Below are 18,324 nucleotides of genomic sequence, written 5' to 3' on the forward strand. Positions count from 1 at the left end.
TATTGTGAGTCATTTAAACTCAAACTTCTACGTAACTTAATTTCAAGTTGCAGTAACTTCATTGAATTGGCTTGATGACTTAATTTTTCACAACCTTAAGTTCAGTATTTCAAGTCCCCTCCCCTGCCAACTTAACACGCCTGGACATGTTCAGACAGTAAAGATGTTTCGATTAAAACAATGAATTTGGGCATATTCTGAAATGTGATATGACCAATACTGGACTAGTGTACAGAGGTTAGGCTACACCTGTAAGTTGATGGAATAGTACAACTTCATGTAGCTAACCCTATTTAGCAGTGAAATTTGGCCATCCTACCCTTTAGTTTAGCATTCAGTGTTTCATTGTAATGGGAAGTTGGTAACTTCCAATTGCTGAGTCAGGCTCCCTCTAGTCTAAAGTGTTTGACCAGGTACATTTCATTACTGCTGACTCACAATGGAGGCTCAACAGGTAGAGATAGAACATTCAACTTCCAGTCCCAAGAAAAAGAAACAAAAAACAAATGGAAGTGAAGAAGGAAAGTCATCAAGAATCAAAGTGACCGCCAACGAGCGAAAAATACAGGATCACAACTGACGTCATACATTTGAGACTGTTGCGTTTCCAAAAGAACTCTGGGAGATGAAGTCCCAGAGGCTCGCCTGCAGGATCTACCGCCAAAGAGGCTGCAAGAAGCAACGTATCTCAAATCTTATGGAGTACAACTGTAAGATGTCAAGATGTTCAAAATGAATGTGATTCTGTTGGTATCTCCCAAATATTGTGTGTTAAAACGTTTCATACTGTTTAAAGACTGAATATCAGCTGCTATATTGTGATAAAACAATTTCAGGATCAAATACAAATGCACTTCAAAATAAAAAAAGTTGTTGAATTAATTAATTAATTCTTTAATTATTTCATAAAAGCTTCATGAATAATATTTTAAAAAGCTAAAGAAATGTAGAAAATATAACTGGATCAACTTCATTTTTAAACCATTGTCAACTTAAAAACTTGTCTTTCATAATTATTGTAATTAAGTAGACATTTCAAATACTTTTAAATAATGTTGAAAAACTAGTTGGAACAACTTCATTTTATGTCTAATTAACTTAAAAAACGTGAATGAAACAGCTAACAGAATGAACTGTGTGTTTGGCTAACAGCTAACAGAATGAACGGTGTTTGGCTAACAGCTAACAGAATGAACTGTGTGTTTGGCTAACAGCTAACAGAATGAATGGTGTGTTTGGCTAACAGCTAACAGAATGAACGGTGTTTGGCTAACAGCTAACAGAATGAACTGTGTGTTTGGCTAACAGAATGAACTGTGTGTTTGGCTAACAGCTAACAGAATGAATGGTGTGTTTGGCTAACAGCTAACAGAATGAATGGTGTGTTTGGGTAACAGCTAACAGAATAAACAGTGTGGGCTATGTGAATATGTGATACATCCATATTGACCCTAAAAATACAATACAGATCAGGCTCTATAACACATTAACTCCAGGTGTGTAAGCCTGACTTAATATAGCGCGGTGTAAGTCTCCTTTTTTAAAAAGTAATTTGTCATACATAATTCTATCTTAGTGTAGAATGGTGCTTATAATGTGTAGGCTACTATATCTCATACCATCACAGTGGTCTCCAGCCGGGGACACCCTGAAGCCGGGTCCACACTCACAGATAAAGGAGCCTTCAGTGTTCTGGCAGTGGCCCCTGGTACAGATCCACTGATCCTGGCACTCATCTACATCTGAAACAACACAAACAGTGGAACCACTAAATTACATTTAACAGAATGTAAAGGTTCAGGACTTACATGCTAAATACAAGTACATGTTCTTAGTAAATCAATCGCTATAAAACATTTGTTAAGAACAATGAACAAGCAGCTTGTATAACTGGGTTTTCACACACAGTGAGAGCTGTGATTCATTAAAACACTGCAGGTAAACACAGGCAGTATAATTAGAGTCACATATTATAATTTGTCAATATTGTATTGATAAAGAGCAAAATGGCAATATTGAGTTTCCTTTAATAATTAAACTTTGTAAATCAACTGTAAAGTAAACATTGAAACTCAATAATTGTTGATCCAGATCCATAAGCTCCTACAGCGTAACTGAAGAGATATAAAAGCAGGAAGTGATGTAGTTTGATTATCTTTCAATGTGACACGTATCAAACTATTGTTATAGACTGATGGGATGTACATGAGATCACCGTGACCCTTGACCAGCAAAATCTAACAATAACATCCTTGAGTCTGGGTGGACGTGTGTGTCACATTTAAAGAAATTCCCTCCAGGTGTTCCTGAGAAATGGCGTTCCACAGAATGAGCTAGTGGACGAGCTGAAAACATAACGCCTCCGGTCTTGGCTGTCCCCAGCGTGGAGGCATCAAAAAGTCCCTTTGGTAAAATAATCCAACAGGTTGTTGAATGGTAAAGCCATAATGTCATTCATGCAAACACTGCCCAGACCTAATGCATGTTTATGAGGTAACAACTTATTTTAATGGCACTTGATATTTGCAGTTATTACGCAGTTTATATTTATAGGGTTATTCTGACCACCACAGCTGACCAGCAGCTAAATCATAGTGGCTTAAAGTGGGTCTGTCTGATGACTCCAACACATGTCATCACTAGTTCATCATCGGAAATCAACAGCTTATTACGACTTGGATTCCATTTTTCTAGCTATGGCCATCAGTTGTGAACACATTACTCTCCAAGTTATGTATTGTACATTTTTATGTATGTAAGCCACAGTATATCCAAGACACCACCTTCTAGTACTTCTTTTTATTGAACTTGTTCTGTGATCTTACCAGTAACATTACTGATAGCCAGAGCTAATACAATATAACCCAAATATTAGTAAAGCGTTAACTTCCTTTAGAAGGATTAAGAATTAAAAATGGAACAAGGACTGAAAAGTTGAGCATCTTGGTAAGTGTCTCCATAAAGAAAGTGGAAACCTCCATTACATGGGCATGAAAATGAACCTTGGCACTGGCATTGCCACTGATCTCTGTACACGAGTACAAACCAGATCACTGGTTTCCTGCTGGTAGGAAAAGGTTAATTTCAAGTTTGTATTTATATCAGCAAACAACAACAGGAAATACACTCAGACTTATTCATAATGGATGAATGAGGTCTGCAATTAAAAGAGTCAATAAAGAACTTAATTGTCACAACACCAGAACTGGACAACAAGAACTCTATTCATGACGGAAGAGTGAGATCTGGAACTACTTTAGAGTCACTTCATACACACACACACACACACACACACACACACACTGTTGTGACATTTCCCTGAGCTTGGCAGTGTCATGCAAACATCTGTGAGCAGGGTTATTGCCTTCTATAAAGGACTGTTGTATGGCTTAATTATTTCCTCTCCCTTCCACCACCACTCACTCACCCACTCAGTCTTTGCGTTGAACAAGTCCTACCACTGTTATTGTTTTCCAATTGGAATTTAATTAATCTCTTAAAGCTGGTTGCCTGTTGTTTAGAGCAGTTTCTTTGCAATTTATTTTTTGTATCTTTTTGGGACTTAAACATTTTGAATTTTTGCCTACTTTTTAAAATTCTAACTTTTAAAAATTCTGACTTTTGCTTCATCAAGGGGATCCTGTTCCTGCTAAGGGAGAAGTTCCTGGGGCCTGTACTACGAAGCAGGATTTGTGCTTAGCGAGGTAACTTAAGCGTTAACTCTGGGTTTTCCGTCCTACGACGCTGGTTCACTTCTTACCGGGGTAGATCGCCATGGTAACTTACGCTGTGGAGCTAACCTGCTCCGGAGCAGGTTATGTTCCTGATAAGAGATCAACGTGGAGAAACACACAGCCGACTGACCAATCAGCTCTCTTGGTGCGCCGATATAAAAAAAAGAAGCTCGGTGGATCGTGAGAGGGTCTCGTAGGAGAACTATAGAGTGTACAGAGACCGGCAAACCCCTTTTTCTGTCCCTGACGATGTTTTATATGAGAGATACAGATTCTTATCGGAGGGAAAGACTTTTCTGTGTCAGCGTACAGCCTACTGACCACTTTGAATCATGTTTTTATATTTATTCGATTTGCTCCCAAGTCCGTTTTACACCGCCGGGATTGCAGCTGAAAGAATGAGGCTGATATTGTCATAAACCACGTTATAAGAATACATCCAAGCAACAAATTAATTATTTTAAAGTTATGTGTTCGGCCTTTTATTGCTGAAGGACATCATTAGAGTTAAAGGGACTAAAGAAAGAGTGACGACATGATTTAAAAGGCAGCCGGAGGGCGGATTCGAACCGGGGCCGCTGCAAGGAGCCTCGTAATATGGGGCGGTAACTCTACCGCTAAGCTATCAGCGAAGTTACCGTTGTACTCAAATCAGTCAGATCTACTAGTGTCCTTATGATGGGGCAGTCATATTATACTACTACTAATACTATTAATACGACTTCCGCATTCACACAGTCGGCGAGTTTTTGCCAGCTGTCCTTCCTGCATTTGGCAGATGAAACTGTTGCTTTTGCCTGCATTATATGTTTAACTTCTTCGTATTTCTGTAAGATTATGGTTCGCTCCTCGTACGTGAAATACGCCGCTCCGCTGCCGTAGACTGATCCATGTATGTGATTGGTCAAATGCTGCAAACGCCGCCTCTTTCATGTGCACGCGCTCATAGCTGGACAGGTAAACCCTGGGTTGAGTTAACGAGTTGATAACCAGCTTCGTGTGACCGCTTATCTCTGATTGCCTTTGTTAGGTTACTTAAGCTGGATCTCTGAAAGATACCCTGGTATGTTGAACTCGCTTCGTAGTACAGGCCCCTGATCTCTTGTGTCCTGTGTTTGTTTGACTTCCCAGCATTGTGCTTTTCCACCTATTTTCTGTGTATCACCTGTATTGTTTCTCGCCTGCCATGCTCTTTTCCCTTTGTTTCCACCAATCAGTTTCCAGCCTGCTCTCATGTCTGCCCACCTGTGTCTTGTTATCTCATTAATTTCTGGTGTTTTTCACTAGTTTGACGTTTCTGCCTGTTGCCTTCATGCCATTTCAGTTCATCCTGAGTTTATTTATTTTTAGTATTTTGCACTTTGTATGGCCTCAACTTGCTTCCTTAGTTTTTCTTCCCTCACTTTTGAACCAGCTTTTGTCATTAAAGCTCTTTTTTTTTCAGACCTGCCTGCCTCCTTGTCAGTCCTATTTTGTATCCCACAACAATGACATGTCTTTATTTCAATCTCCAGAGGGAATACACTGACTTCTTCTTTGCTTTGAGTTTTTTTTTGCACATTTCTAAAATTATTTTACAAAATTCCAATTTTAATTTTTCAGTGGGAGTTTTAATATCCTGTTTGAGACAGAGCCCCATATTTCACTTCCACAAAGCATAACAATTCCTGTCGTACCACCAGACAGCAGTGCAGCATTTTTCTTCAGGTTGGACTCAACTATCAATCTCTGCACTTCATTCTAAAAGTTGTTTGAAGTGTGTTTTCTTGTGTACCATAAAGGGACATGGACTTGCATTTTGTTGTGCAACCAGTGTTGTGGAATGACAATAAACCTTGATCATGATATGTAGCAGTATGTCTCAGCTTCCTTTGGACGTATGGCTGTAGTGGATCTTTATTATCATGACTGAATGGTGCTAACCCTGTAAAAATGTACTCTGTATAATAATTGTACCAGTGCAGACAGGTTCTGGAGTCAAACATCCATTCTCTGCTTATTTGACTTTGCAGCAGACACTTAAGCTTTTTTTGGGGGGGATTCCAAGACTCCTCCTGAGGCTGTTTTTGTATTGATCTTATTAATAGATACATTGGTTGCATGTCCATATTATTATAAACCTCTCAAAGAAGTCATAATCTGATCCCTCATCCTCTGCAGCTGAGGAGAACAGATTTTATAGCAGCTCTGGGGAAACAACCATCATGCCTGTTTGCCCTCGAAGCCCTAATTCAGTATTATTTTGGTGGGTGGGGAAAGCTGCGTTGAAATTGCAGGAAACCACGTAATGACAGAGTGCCTCAAATTTATATCCCTATAAGGGGGACGAAGCAGGGAGGTGGTGCAGATGCTGGTGTAACAGTGTCCAAAATTCCACTCACTTATAATTCTATTAGTATGCACATGTTAGTGTGCAGAGCTTATTAGCCTGCAGTTGTTCATAGCACATAGTGTCTCAATGCTTAATGCTGAATAATGTATTGATTGCACAGTGGTGTAGTGTTTAGTACTTTCGCCTCACAGCGAGAGGGACCGGGTTCTATTCCCGGTTCGGGTTCGGGTTCCTTCAGTGTGGAGTTTGCATGTTCTCCCCTTGTGAGCGTGGGTTCTCTCAGGGTTCTCCGGCTTCCTCCCACAGTCCAAAGACATAGGGACCTGTCTGTCTCTACATGTCAGCCCTGTGATAGACTGGTTACCTGTCTGTCTCTACATGTCAGCCCTGTGATAGACTGGTTACCTGTCTGTCTCTACATGTCAGCCCTGTGATAGACTGGTTACCTGTCTGTCTCTACATGTCAGCCCTGTGATAGACTGGTTACCTGTCTGTCTCTACATGTCTAACTGTGATAGACTGGTTACCTGTCTGTCTCTACATGTCTCCCTGTGATAGACTGGTTACCTGTCTGTCTCTACATGTAAGCCCTGTGATAGACTGGTTACCTGTCTGTCTCTACATGTCTACCTGTGATAGACTGGTTACCTGTCTGTCTCTACATGTAAGCCCTGTGATAGACTGGTTACCTGTCTGTCTCTACATGTCGGCCCTGTGATAGACTGGTTACCTGTCTGTCTCTACATGTCGGCCCTGTGATAGACTGGTGACCTGTCTGTCTCTACATGTCTCCCTGTGATAGACTGGTTACCTGTCTGTCTCTACATGTCAGCCCTGTGATAGACTGGTTACCTGTCTGTCTCTACATGTCTACCTGTGATAGACTGGTTACCTGTCTGTCTCTACATGTCTAACTGTGATAGACTGGTGACCTGTCTGTCTCTACATGTCTCCCTGTGATAGACTGGTTACCTGTCTGTCTCTACATGTCAGCCCTGTGATAGACTGGTTACCTGTCTGTCTCTACATGTCTACCTGTGATAGACTGGTTACCTGTCTGTCTCTACATGTCAGCCCTGTGATAGACTGGTTACCTGTATGTCTCTACATGTCAGCCCTGTGATAGACTGGTTACCTGTCTGTCTCTACATGTCAGCCCTGTGATAGACTGGTTACCTGTCTGTCTCTACATGTCAGCCCTGTGATAGACTGGTTACCTGTCTGTCTCTACATGTCAGCCCTGTGATAGACTGGTTACCTGTCTGTCTCTACATGTCAGCCCTGTGATAGACTGGTTACCTGTCTGTCTCTACATGTCAGCCCTGTGATAGACTGGTTACCTGTCTGTCTCTACATGTCTCCCTGTGATAGACTGGTTACCTGTCTGTCTCTACATGTCGGCCCTGTGATAGACTGGTTACCTGTCTGTCTCTACATGTCAGCCCTGTGATAGACTGGTTACCTGTCTGTCTCTACATGTTAGCCCTGTGATAGACTGGTTACCTTTCTGTCTCTACATGTCTCCCTGTGATAGACTGGTTACCTGTCTGTCTCTACATGTAAGCCCTGTGATAGACTGGTTACCTGTCTGTCTCTACATGTCGGCCCTGTGATAGACTGGTTACCTGTCTGTCTCTACATGTCGGCCCTGTGATAGACTGGTTACCTTTCTGTCTCTACATGTCGGCCCTGTGATAGACTGGTTACCTGTCTGTCTCTACATGTCGGCCCTGTGATAGACTGGTGACCTGTCTGTCTCTACATGTCTCCCTGTGATAGACTGGTTACCTGTCTGTCTCTACATGTCAGCCCTGTGATAGACTGGTTACCTGTCTGTCTCTACATGTCTACCTGTGATAGACTGGTTACCTGTCTGTCTCTACATGTCTAACTGTGATAGACTGGTTACCTGTCTGTCTCTACATGTCAGCCCTGTGATAGACTGGTTACCTGTCTGTCTCTACATGTCAGCCCTGTGATAGACTGGTTACCTGTCTGTCTCTACATGTCAGCCCTGTGATAGACTGGTTACCTGTCTGTCTCTACATGTCTCCCTGTGATAGACTGGTTACCTGTCTGTCTCTACATGTCAGCCCTGTGATAGACTGGTTACCTGTCTGTCTCTACATGTCTCCCTGTGATAGACTGGTTACCTGTCTGTCTCTACATGTAAGCCCTGTGATAGACTGGTTACCTGTCTGTCTCTACATGTCGGCCCTGTGATAGACTGGTTACCTGTCTGTCTCTACATGTCGGCCCTGTGATAGACTGGTTACCTGTCTGTCTCTACATGTCGGCCCTGTGATAGACTGGTTACCTGTCTGTCTCTACATGTCGGCCCTGTGATAGACTGGTTACCTGTCTGTCTCTACATGTCATCCCTGTGATAGGCTGGTTACCTGTCTGTCTCTACATGTCTCCCTGTGATAGACTGGTTACCTGTCTGTCTCTACATGTCAGCCCTGTGATAGACTGGTTACCTGTCTGTCTCTACATGTCGGCCCTGTGATAGACTGGTTACCTTTCTGTCTCTACATGTCAGCCCTGTGATAGACTGGTTACCTGTCTGTCTCTACATGTAAGTCCTGTGATAGACTGGTTACCTGTCTGTCTCTACATGTCGGCCCTGTGATAGACTGGTGACCTGTCTGTCTCTTCATGTCTCCCTGTGATAGACTGGTTACCTGTCTGTCTCTACATGTCAGCCCTGTGATAGACTGGTTACCTGTCTGTCTCTACATGTCAGCCCTGTGATAGACTGGTTACCTGTCTGTCTCTACATGTCAGCCCTGTGATAGACTGGTTACCTGTCTGTCTCTACATGTCAGCCCTGTGATAGACTGGTTACCTGCCATAACAGCTGGGATCGGCTCCAGCCCCCCCGTGACCCTGAATACAGGATAAGCGGTAGACAATGGATGGATGGATTGATGGATGATGGATGGATTATGTGCATGTAGATACAACTCCTACATTTAATTGCATTTGTTAGTGTATTTATTTTTATTTGATCGTATTTATTTTGTCTCAGTTGGGAGTACTTGTTTCTCTTTTTTTCATGGAAAAAAATGCAAAAAAATAATAGCTTAGACCAGCAATATGATCATGAAGATTGTTCCATCCACTACTTTTCCGCTAAAGGGCAATGAGCAGGGGCCACTAGTGGCAAGGTTTTAGAGTTTCAGTCTGGATTATTCTCTGGAGCAAAGTATATCAACCACATTGGTGGATTTAATGTGTTTTCATTTACCAAGTGATGGGCAAAATGAAAAAAAAGTAAAAGGCACCCAACTTGCATAAATAATAAACATTCAACACATCAAGATATTCATCGTTCATGTGACCCTTGTCATTCATGCGGTTTCATGAAAAGGCACTCAGTGAAAGGACTATTGTTGAAGAATATTCAGCAGTCCTCTTTAGACGGCAAGATAGATGAGTATCACTTCCACATTCAGGACTCATTACATCAGTTTCTACTGCAGCTGTTAGGCTCGTGTTACACACAGCATGGCATGTGTTCCTGAGTATGCATAGGTAATAGTGTATGTGTGAGAGACAGACAAAATAGTGACCACAATTGAGTATTTCAAAGAATTAGATATGGCTGCATGAGTTGTGGGTACGTACCAAAACAGCTGGTTCCCTTTTCATCGATGAGGAATCCCTGAGGACACACGCACCGGAAACTGCCCTCTGTGTTCTCGCAGCGCCCGCCAAAGCACGAAGACAGGCTTTCCAAACACTCATCTACATCTGGACACACACATCAGTGAACAATAAACCCTGTGATTAAATGTGTCAATTTGTTGTAAAACATGTATATTAAAAGAAAATAAAGAAAATGATTTGTCATACAGAAATAAACCAGGGCATTGTTTCCTTGATGGTGAGATATGCTCTGTTTATGCTCTGTGTATGGAGGTAAAAAGTAAATTGTTTCTGTGTTCCATGATGCCACTATAGACAGTATATAAGTAGTGGACGTAGGCATCATGATGTCACCCATTGGTTTGTTGACTACAGTTTTGAAGCCACTTGGACTGTGGAGGAGCAACGGGTGGATCTGATGAACACAAGCAGCAGAGCAGCACCCTTACTGGATCTGGATCCATCTGGATTCTGGTGTGAAGCTGCTAACAAAGTTAGCTTCATAATTCGAGGGCAACTTTACAGCTCAGTGTTAAAGTCATCTTAGTAGCTAACTGCATTGGTAGCGTGGTAGCGACCTGTCAATCAGCAGGTAAGCCCCGCCCCCTAAAGCATCCCCTGCTTTCTGGTCTGTTGGACTCTAAATGGACCATAATGTACTAAATGAACATCATGCTGGATTGAAGAAGACTTGAAACTAGTGATTGAGACCATAAACTCATGTTTACATCCTTTACTGAGATAATACATCAAGAGAGAAGTAGGACCATAGACTCATAGACTTCTATAGACTTGTTTCTCCCTGATGGCCAGCAGACATAATGCAAGTTCAAGGCACTCCAACTTGGCTTCACTTTTCAGAACTGGAGGTTGCCAGTTTGTTGAAGATACATTAAAGCTACTATGACCAATCCAATGCAATTCGTCCACAAAGAATGCGTTCATTGAACAAATTCATTTTTCTGTGAACTTTGAACTGAACGCATTTGTAAATAAAGAACTTGAACGTGAATTAGTTCAGATTGTGTGAAATTAACGACGAACGTCAATGTTGCGGTCTAATTAAACTTTACGTTTTCTTTTTCTCCTGATGAGTCGAGTGACACGACCTGCTCGCACTTTAGAAACAGCATGTCGTTGTTAGGGGTAAGTAAAATCTCTCGGGTTTCTTCACAGTTTTTTGTAAGCGCAGCGTCTCGCAGTCCTCATGGGCAGCGCTCCTCTTCACCTCTCTCACTCCGCTCACTCAGGTTCACTAGGCCCCGCCCCTCCTCTCCTCCCCCACTCCTCTCCCCCTCCCCCGCTGCCTGTATAAGGCAAACATGTGAACATGTCATCGTTTCTAAACAAAAACATGGTACAGTAGTAGTTTGCCCTGCAGTTGAACAGTTTTAGGCTAGAAGGTAGGCATAGTGATTGAAGTCATAGTTTGAAAAACAAGTTCAGTCTTTCATTTTCATTTCTCACCTAAAAAAAACGGAACTTTGAACTAGTTCAGAATTGAAAAGATGAACTATGAACGTGAACAGTTCACTTTGAACATGTGTGAACTGAACTTTGAACTAGTTCATGAAAAGTGTGAACTTGCACAACACTGCTTATAGTGAGCTGTGTGATTTTATTAATGGGCATGAGAACGTCGAGAGGATCATAACTGGACTTCTCACCTATGCAGGTGGTTTGGGCCTCATTCAGGTGGTATCCCTCATCACAGTGGCAGTTGTATCCCTCAGCTGTGTTGTAACAAATCCCCTGGCCACAAATATAAGGGTTGATCTGGCACTCGTCCACCTCTGGGCCAGAAGAGAGAGAGAGAGAGAGAGAGAGAGAGAGAGGATTAACACAGCAGCAGCTCTTTGAAAGGCCACGAGCACAACACGTGCTATTAATGTACCACAAGTTAAGTGCTTAATAGAAAAGCCACAATGTTTACCACAAAGTAGCCTCAAAGAATTGGAATGAGTGCATGTAATTAGATGAACAGAATAAAATAAAGAAAATGTCATTATTTCATTTCATTTATTGATTTTTTGAATTGGCATTATAACAAAGCCTACCTGCTGCCTTGTTTTCCTTCATTTAAGCGGATTCCTCCACAGCAGCTCATGAAGACAATCTCCCAAAAGACAGTCTTATTGTTTCATATCTTCATAAAACAATTGTTTAAAACAATCAACTGGTCATGTTCCCTCTTGAGTTAAGGATGATATGGCCCAGCTGCTGCATCAAATAATCATATTTACGATAATTTATGTCTGTGTAATTATCCTAGTATTGACAACATTTCGGAGTGAAATCACTCCAATACAATATATGATCTCACAGCCGATCGTGATGAAAAAATGATCGCGATAATGGTAATGATAATATCATCATGAGTGACTTGAGAAAGCTGTGTAGCTATGAAAAAGAGAACCGGATTTAAAAATACAGGATACAAACATACAGTTTAAAAAATGTAATTAGCCGTTATTTATGCAGGGAGACTTTTTGATTGTTTTTCACAATCAAATATATTTAGTAATAAATATGCATCTCTTCTGTGACACAATTCAAATACTTGGTTGTTGATCAAATGTAAAGTGATATTTAAGAGCCATTTTAAGAGTTTCAAGTATAATATCACAAATTGCAATTATTTTAGCCAGGGTAATTGTGACATGAAATATTCATATTGTATCATGCCTTGTTCCACTCAAGATCAATATCGAGCCAGCTGACGGATACAAATCACATCTAAAGCATGTTTAGCACAAAGAGTGGAGGAAACAACCAGAACTGAAGAGATGTGGCTCCCAACAACTCTGTCTTATTGAACAAGGCCGTGGCCAAAATGTGCTTACTGTAACACGATCACTATCAAGTGAAGGAACTGAGTCATTCCCTTTAAAAATGTGTCATGAGGCTAAAAATACCAGAGCTGAAACACAGTCGTAAAGCAGAGGAAGCAGCTAAGGACAACACCAGAAGGTCAAAGGTCAAATGCTGTGTGTAAATTCTTCTTGTCTAACTATTATAGCGAGTGACCTGTCAGGAACTCACCAAGGACACGGTGTTGGTTGAGACAACATGACGGTGTGTACGAACGCGGTACGCACCAAGGACAGTTCTATTAGCGAGCTGTCAGCTGTTCACTAACTGAGAATAGAAGGCCACAGCGGAGAAGACTACAGAGCAGCAGAGGAGGAGGAGAGTCTTACCGGCTGACTGGGTGGGGGCGATGTCCTGGCCTGCGTTAGACGGGAGGATCTCCACTGGTGCAGGTGGAGAGCTCCACTCAACAACCTCTACCAAATGAAAACATACGCAGCAATATACATTAATCCCATAGTGTATTAAGACAACATGTGTTTACCACCAAATATGGAACTTTTTAGTATTACTACATATTTTGTTTTTATTTTACTTGAAGTTTTCTGTCAAAATGTGCAGTGCTTCTGCTGTCGAGTCCTTTGGACATGGAAGTCCACATCAGGAGGAGGTCTGGGTGGTGGACGGGTCAAAAACACAGGGCTAGACCAGGAGACCAATGTTAGTGTCCCGTTTGTTTGTTTTGTTTATATTTCATACTCATTTTAATCCAAACTATAGCATGAACCACACGTCGGTGGTCCGCTTGGTTTCCCTAGAAATATAGTGCAGTTCAGTTTTATGGGAATGTAATGTAACGTAAGGCTTCTCTCATAGGAGGATGACTACATATATATATATATATATATATACACACACACACTGTGCAGATATTTATGGGACACAGCAAAGAAAAAGAGAGAGATAGAGCCACAAATCATGTTGTAGAGGCCCTGGCCTTTCCAAGTCCCTCTAGAACTGGACGTGGCACTTCACTAGACCAGGATCAGGACCTGGACCAGCCGGAGAGAGCTCTCACAGAGGGAACCTCCTACCTCAAGCGACCTACCTAGACTGTAGGTACTTGATGGTAAACACATCTGATGATCCTAGGGGACAAACTATGTTGTATGTTGTTCTGAGGCAAATTTATGATTTTGGACTGATTAAATACATGTTATTTGATTGAAAATGGGAACCATTACAGTTCACTTTGTATCATGGAGACAGCAACAGGTCCTGTGATGCGATGCCAAAATGTTGATGCTGAAATGGCATATCGTGCAGCCCTGTGTCAAATGACTCCTTTGCAGGAAGGCTGCAGGGATACGAGTACTGAAGGACAACGCTGAACATTCAGCTTGTTAAAACTAGAATAGATAACCTCGGTACCACCGCTAGCGGCTACCAGGAGCAATGCGAGGCTGCAGTGGGCAGATCATCAGCCAAACTAAATCCTGGTCCGGCACATCTGGGGTTTGGAATTTGGGATAAACAGCATGAATTCAGTGTAGAAAATGGGCTGTTAAAATGTCATAGATATATTTGAATGCTTTATAATATTTGAACACTGTTGCTGGTACATACACATACATACATGTCACAAAAGATGATAAAAATCGAATTGATTTTATCTACAGAAGCTGCATGTTGCTCTGGAGAAACAGGGACTGTGGTCCAATGTTTCGTACAGGTCTATAAGAAAGCCAACATGAGAACAGATCAACGCTTGGATATTGTCTTTTTTTGTGACATTGTTGAATGTCACTCTGTTTATTACTGTTTTTGTGCTTTTCAGTGCTCAAATTATTCATAATTCGAGGAGCCGGACTGAGTTTTTTCCCCATAAAAGCGTTTTTAGGGAGTTTTTCCTTAATCGATGGACAGAGGATGTTGTGTGCTGTACTGATTGTAAATTTATGATTTGGGACTATATAAATACTATATGAATACAATTTAATTATATTCAAATTATTTTCCCTTGTGGCTGTTGGACCACAGTGTTTCCCCTACAACGTGATTTCAATGGAAGCCCCCGACCAACCCAAGGCCAACAAAAATGTTTTAATGTATAGTTAGCTTGAACATCAGTCCAACTGAAGCTACGGACCCTGTCGGAGTGGCTGAAGGATCCAAACTATAACCAGTGGTCGTACCAGGGAAGCTCCAATTTGTACAAATGGAAATGGAGTTTACATTTTATTCATTTCAAGATTCATTTTTGGTTGGCAATTATGATGAAGACAACTCTATTAGAATTGTCTGAAATGATATCCAATAATCACTTGCCAGAACATTATCAGTGATCATTTATTTGTTATTTAAGATATTAATATTATGTTATTAGGACTGTGCAAGTATGGGGTACTTCTCCTCAAGCAAAATTTATTTTTAAATGCTAATTGTTTTATTTGTCTTGAATATATGGATCAAACAAAAATGTGAAGACAAATATACATCGACTGCTGCTGCACCTGTGACTGAAGCCGACCGCCAATATGCCATGGTAATGGGAACCATTCCAGGGGAAACACTAGACCAGTTTGTCTCTGGTTTGACACAATTAGTATTAGTTCAACCTCCCATGCATGATAATAATAATCCTATAAGTAATATAAATCTATGATTATATGAGTATCAATCTGGCTTTATGTAACACTGAGGACTAGAAAGTGTGGATGTGGATCACAGAACCTCCAGGAAACTCCATCAGTGAAAAACATGACACACACACTACAAGAAGACACATAAATGGCATTCATAAATAAATGAATATATGAATAAGTCCTTCTTCTAATGCCAGAGTAAATAGATCACAGTGCAGGTGGCGACTTTAGGACAACAGACTAACCTTGCCAGCCGTTTTTAGCCGTACCTCCTCACTCTTCAGCACACATTAGCGTGTGTGATCCTCACACTTTGGCCAAAATCATAAATCATATGCTAAAGTTAGCATTCTAGCGTTACAGTACAACTGGCCAGACTATACTTGAACTTGAGAACAGCTGAGGCTGACAGGGTGCTTAGGGCTGGACGAGCCGGAGTCTGAGAGTCCTAAAGTGCCAACGGCACCACAGAGTTGAAAGGGGAGTGAAGCAGACACCTGGGTAGGCCTCCTCCATCTTCACAGTGGACACCCCCGGAGATAGCTGGGGCAGGATAGGTTCAACTACTGGCCTATTGCTAACGGCAGGAACTACCAGCTCCTTCAACGACAAGACACACACAATAATACCAAATGGACAAAGGTCAACATTTCTTTCAGCCCGTTTTTCCAGCTTTGCACACGGCTTCTGTCATGCAATACAGGCGTTGTGCTGTGAAGCAGATTAGCATTCAGCTCGCAGGGCAACTGACTGCAGTTTAAACACAGGGCGGAAACATGAGCAGCTCACCGAGCAAGCCAGAGAGCCGACGACGGCTGCCACTTCTGTGTCGAGGATCCCCATCTCTCATCTGGACTCACACAGAGACGCTGAAGATGTACATTGCTCAGTGCTGACCAGCTCATGTCATGCAGCAACGTTGCTGACTTCATGCAAAGGCGATTCTGCAACTCGTCAGCGGCTGAGAGGAGCGTCTGTGTGCATGCAATCTGCTCTTACATGTGGACTTTTTAAAGCACCCAACCTACCTGATCTGGTGCAGTTGTAGCTACTGACCACAGACAAAAAGCAAAGAAAATTGTTTAAATGTAGGTTTTAGGCTTCATAGAAAATTCAGTTGTTCGGGTTGTCCAATGGAATGAACGAAAAATAAAATACAATATATAAAGTCCAAAAATAAGAGAGGGAGAATAAGAGAGGGGGTTAAAAGGTGTATAATGAGGAAATATATCTCATAAATAATTATATTCCATTATTAAATGAATGTGATGCCTTGAAGATACAACAATTATAAAATATTGCCAATGAATATTAGCTTAGAAAATACAACATTTGCACCATTTAACGTAACGTCTGGTATAAACTAGGGGTAAAATCGATACTGCATGGTATTGCAATATTTTGGTATTATTATACTAATACACGGACACTATGTATCCACTTTTTTAATATACAGGTTAAATCTTTTGGTAACAATTGCTTTTGTAGGCTGTTTTTTTCAGGCAGTTATGGGTAAATTTAGAGGGATTGGCAGGAAGCTTGAATGAAAAATAAAAATGAATTGATTCGATCGATCTGACCGAGTGAAATTTTGATTCATAGAACAGATGTTGACAAACTACATAGTTTGCAGTTGACATTTTTTGACAATATATCACTGTATATGTTAACACAATAATTAACATATCGCAACATGTTTCCATGTGCAATACGATCACATTGAGACATGAGTATGGTGCCTGGGGTGGTTCCCAGTGACCCTCGCCGCTCACCGATACCTTCTCAATCAATCTCACCATCACAGACACGGAAATGTCATGACTAAAACCGTTCTGTGGTTGGCTGCAAAAACCAACACAGTATGCATGAACTTCCATCATGGTGAAGATCCAGTTGATTCACTTATTCTTGACGGAAATGTGCCCACAACAACTGGAAAAGTACAAAGCAGGATTTGGATCCACGGATGGACCGATCCTGACCGCACGTGACCCAACTTCAGTCTTGGAAGCTGTTCGTTTTTTAATGCTGCTAATCTTTATTTTAACATTCTTCAGACAAACAAGTTGGTAATGGACTTCAGTCGGCAGGAAACACCCCTACAACTGTGGTGAAGGGGGTGGCCTGCTTGATTCACTCTGTTGCCATTGTAACCCCGACGATAGGACATGTGTCTCAGTAAAGGAACAATAAGGGGCTGACGTCATAAAACTAACAAGCTGCTAGCTCTTACTAATTCTTTTTTTTTTTTAGTTTTGGTATGTTCAGACTAAACCAACTGACTATGCACTGGTGATGTGACATGGTAGCGTCTCACCTGGTATGATGTCTTCGGGTTTCCCAAAGGCCTCCACTGGTCTCTCTGGTGTTGGCAGGGGTTGGGGGGGTAGCGGCTCAATGGGCTCCCGGTAAACCGGCTTATTGACAGGTGGATTGGGTAGAACGGTGTAGCCCATTCCACCGGGACAGATGTCTTTGAACTTAGCTACACAATGAAGAAAAAAACAGTGCTTTCATACAAGTCAAGTACAACATTTTAGAGTTTAACATGAACTGTAAATCTATCATAAATACATGATGATATCTTGGACTAGAGCACAGCTACACACAGCAAGGATTCTGACCATGTTCATTTGAATGACATCATTATTTTTGTTTATGATAAACTCCAAAAGCTAATTACTAGACTATAACCCGTTATGAGTGGCTCAAAATATGGTTTCAGGTAGACAAACATGACATGCATAATGTTCTGCTTATCTCAACAGCTATATGAAACAATTCAACCCAAAATTTCTGATAGAGACAAAGATGAAGCCACAGTTTTGTCTCCATAAGTGGGAAGTGTTATTTGGGCTAAGCCACATCTGAAGAGCCAAAAATGCAGAGACATTCAGCGTTGAAGATAAGTATGGCAGATCAAGCTTGTATTTCAGTTAGTAGTTTCTTTAAAAGTCCCTCTGATGTCCTGGGTTTTTGAACGTCTCACAGAGACCTCATGGGAACGTTAAGTCGTTTGAGGGACAGCCTTCAGCTATCATGCTCCTCTCCTCTGGAACCAGCTCCCAGCTTTACTCCAGGAGGTAGACACCTCCCCACAATTAAGAGTAGGCTTTCCTCTTTGACAACACTTAGGGCTGGATCAGGCTTA

General features: G+C 41.5%; 1 protein-coding gene across 6 annotated transcripts in view; it reads right to left on the bottom strand.

The window, feature by feature from the left end:
* ltbp1 (latent transforming growth factor beta binding protein 1) overlaps positions 1-18,324 on the bottom strand; it is a 142,219-nt gene that overhangs the window by 27,273 nt on the left and 96,622 nt on the right. For 3 of the 6 annotated variants that reach the window (XM_084021602.1, XM_084021599.1, XM_084021598.1), the window contains 7 exons: positions 17,491-17,658; positions 16,202-16,224; positions 15,671-15,773; positions 12,918-13,004; positions 11,385-11,510; positions 9,697-9,822; positions 1,620-1,742 (listed from right to left, as the gene is read on the bottom strand). In XM_084021602.1, coding sequence (XP_083877728.1) covers positions 1,620-1,742; positions 9,697-9,822; positions 11,385-11,510; positions 12,918-13,004; positions 15,671-15,773; positions 16,202-16,224; positions 17,491-17,658 — 756 coding nt within the window. The remainder of the gene's footprint in view (positions 1-1,619; positions 1,743-9,696; positions 9,823-11,384; positions 11,511-12,917; positions 13,005-15,670; positions 15,774-16,201; positions 16,225-17,490; positions 17,659-18,324) is intronic. The other 3 variants (XM_084021603.1, XM_084021601.1, XM_084021600.1) reach the window with 2 other exon arrangements.

Source organism: Eutrigla gurnardus (assembly GCF_963514095.1).
Source record: "Eutrigla gurnardus genome assembly, chromosome: 11".
In the NCBI taxonomy this organism is placed as follows: domain Eukaryota; kingdom Metazoa; phylum Chordata; class Actinopteri; order Perciformes; family Triglidae; genus Eutrigla; species Eutrigla gurnardus.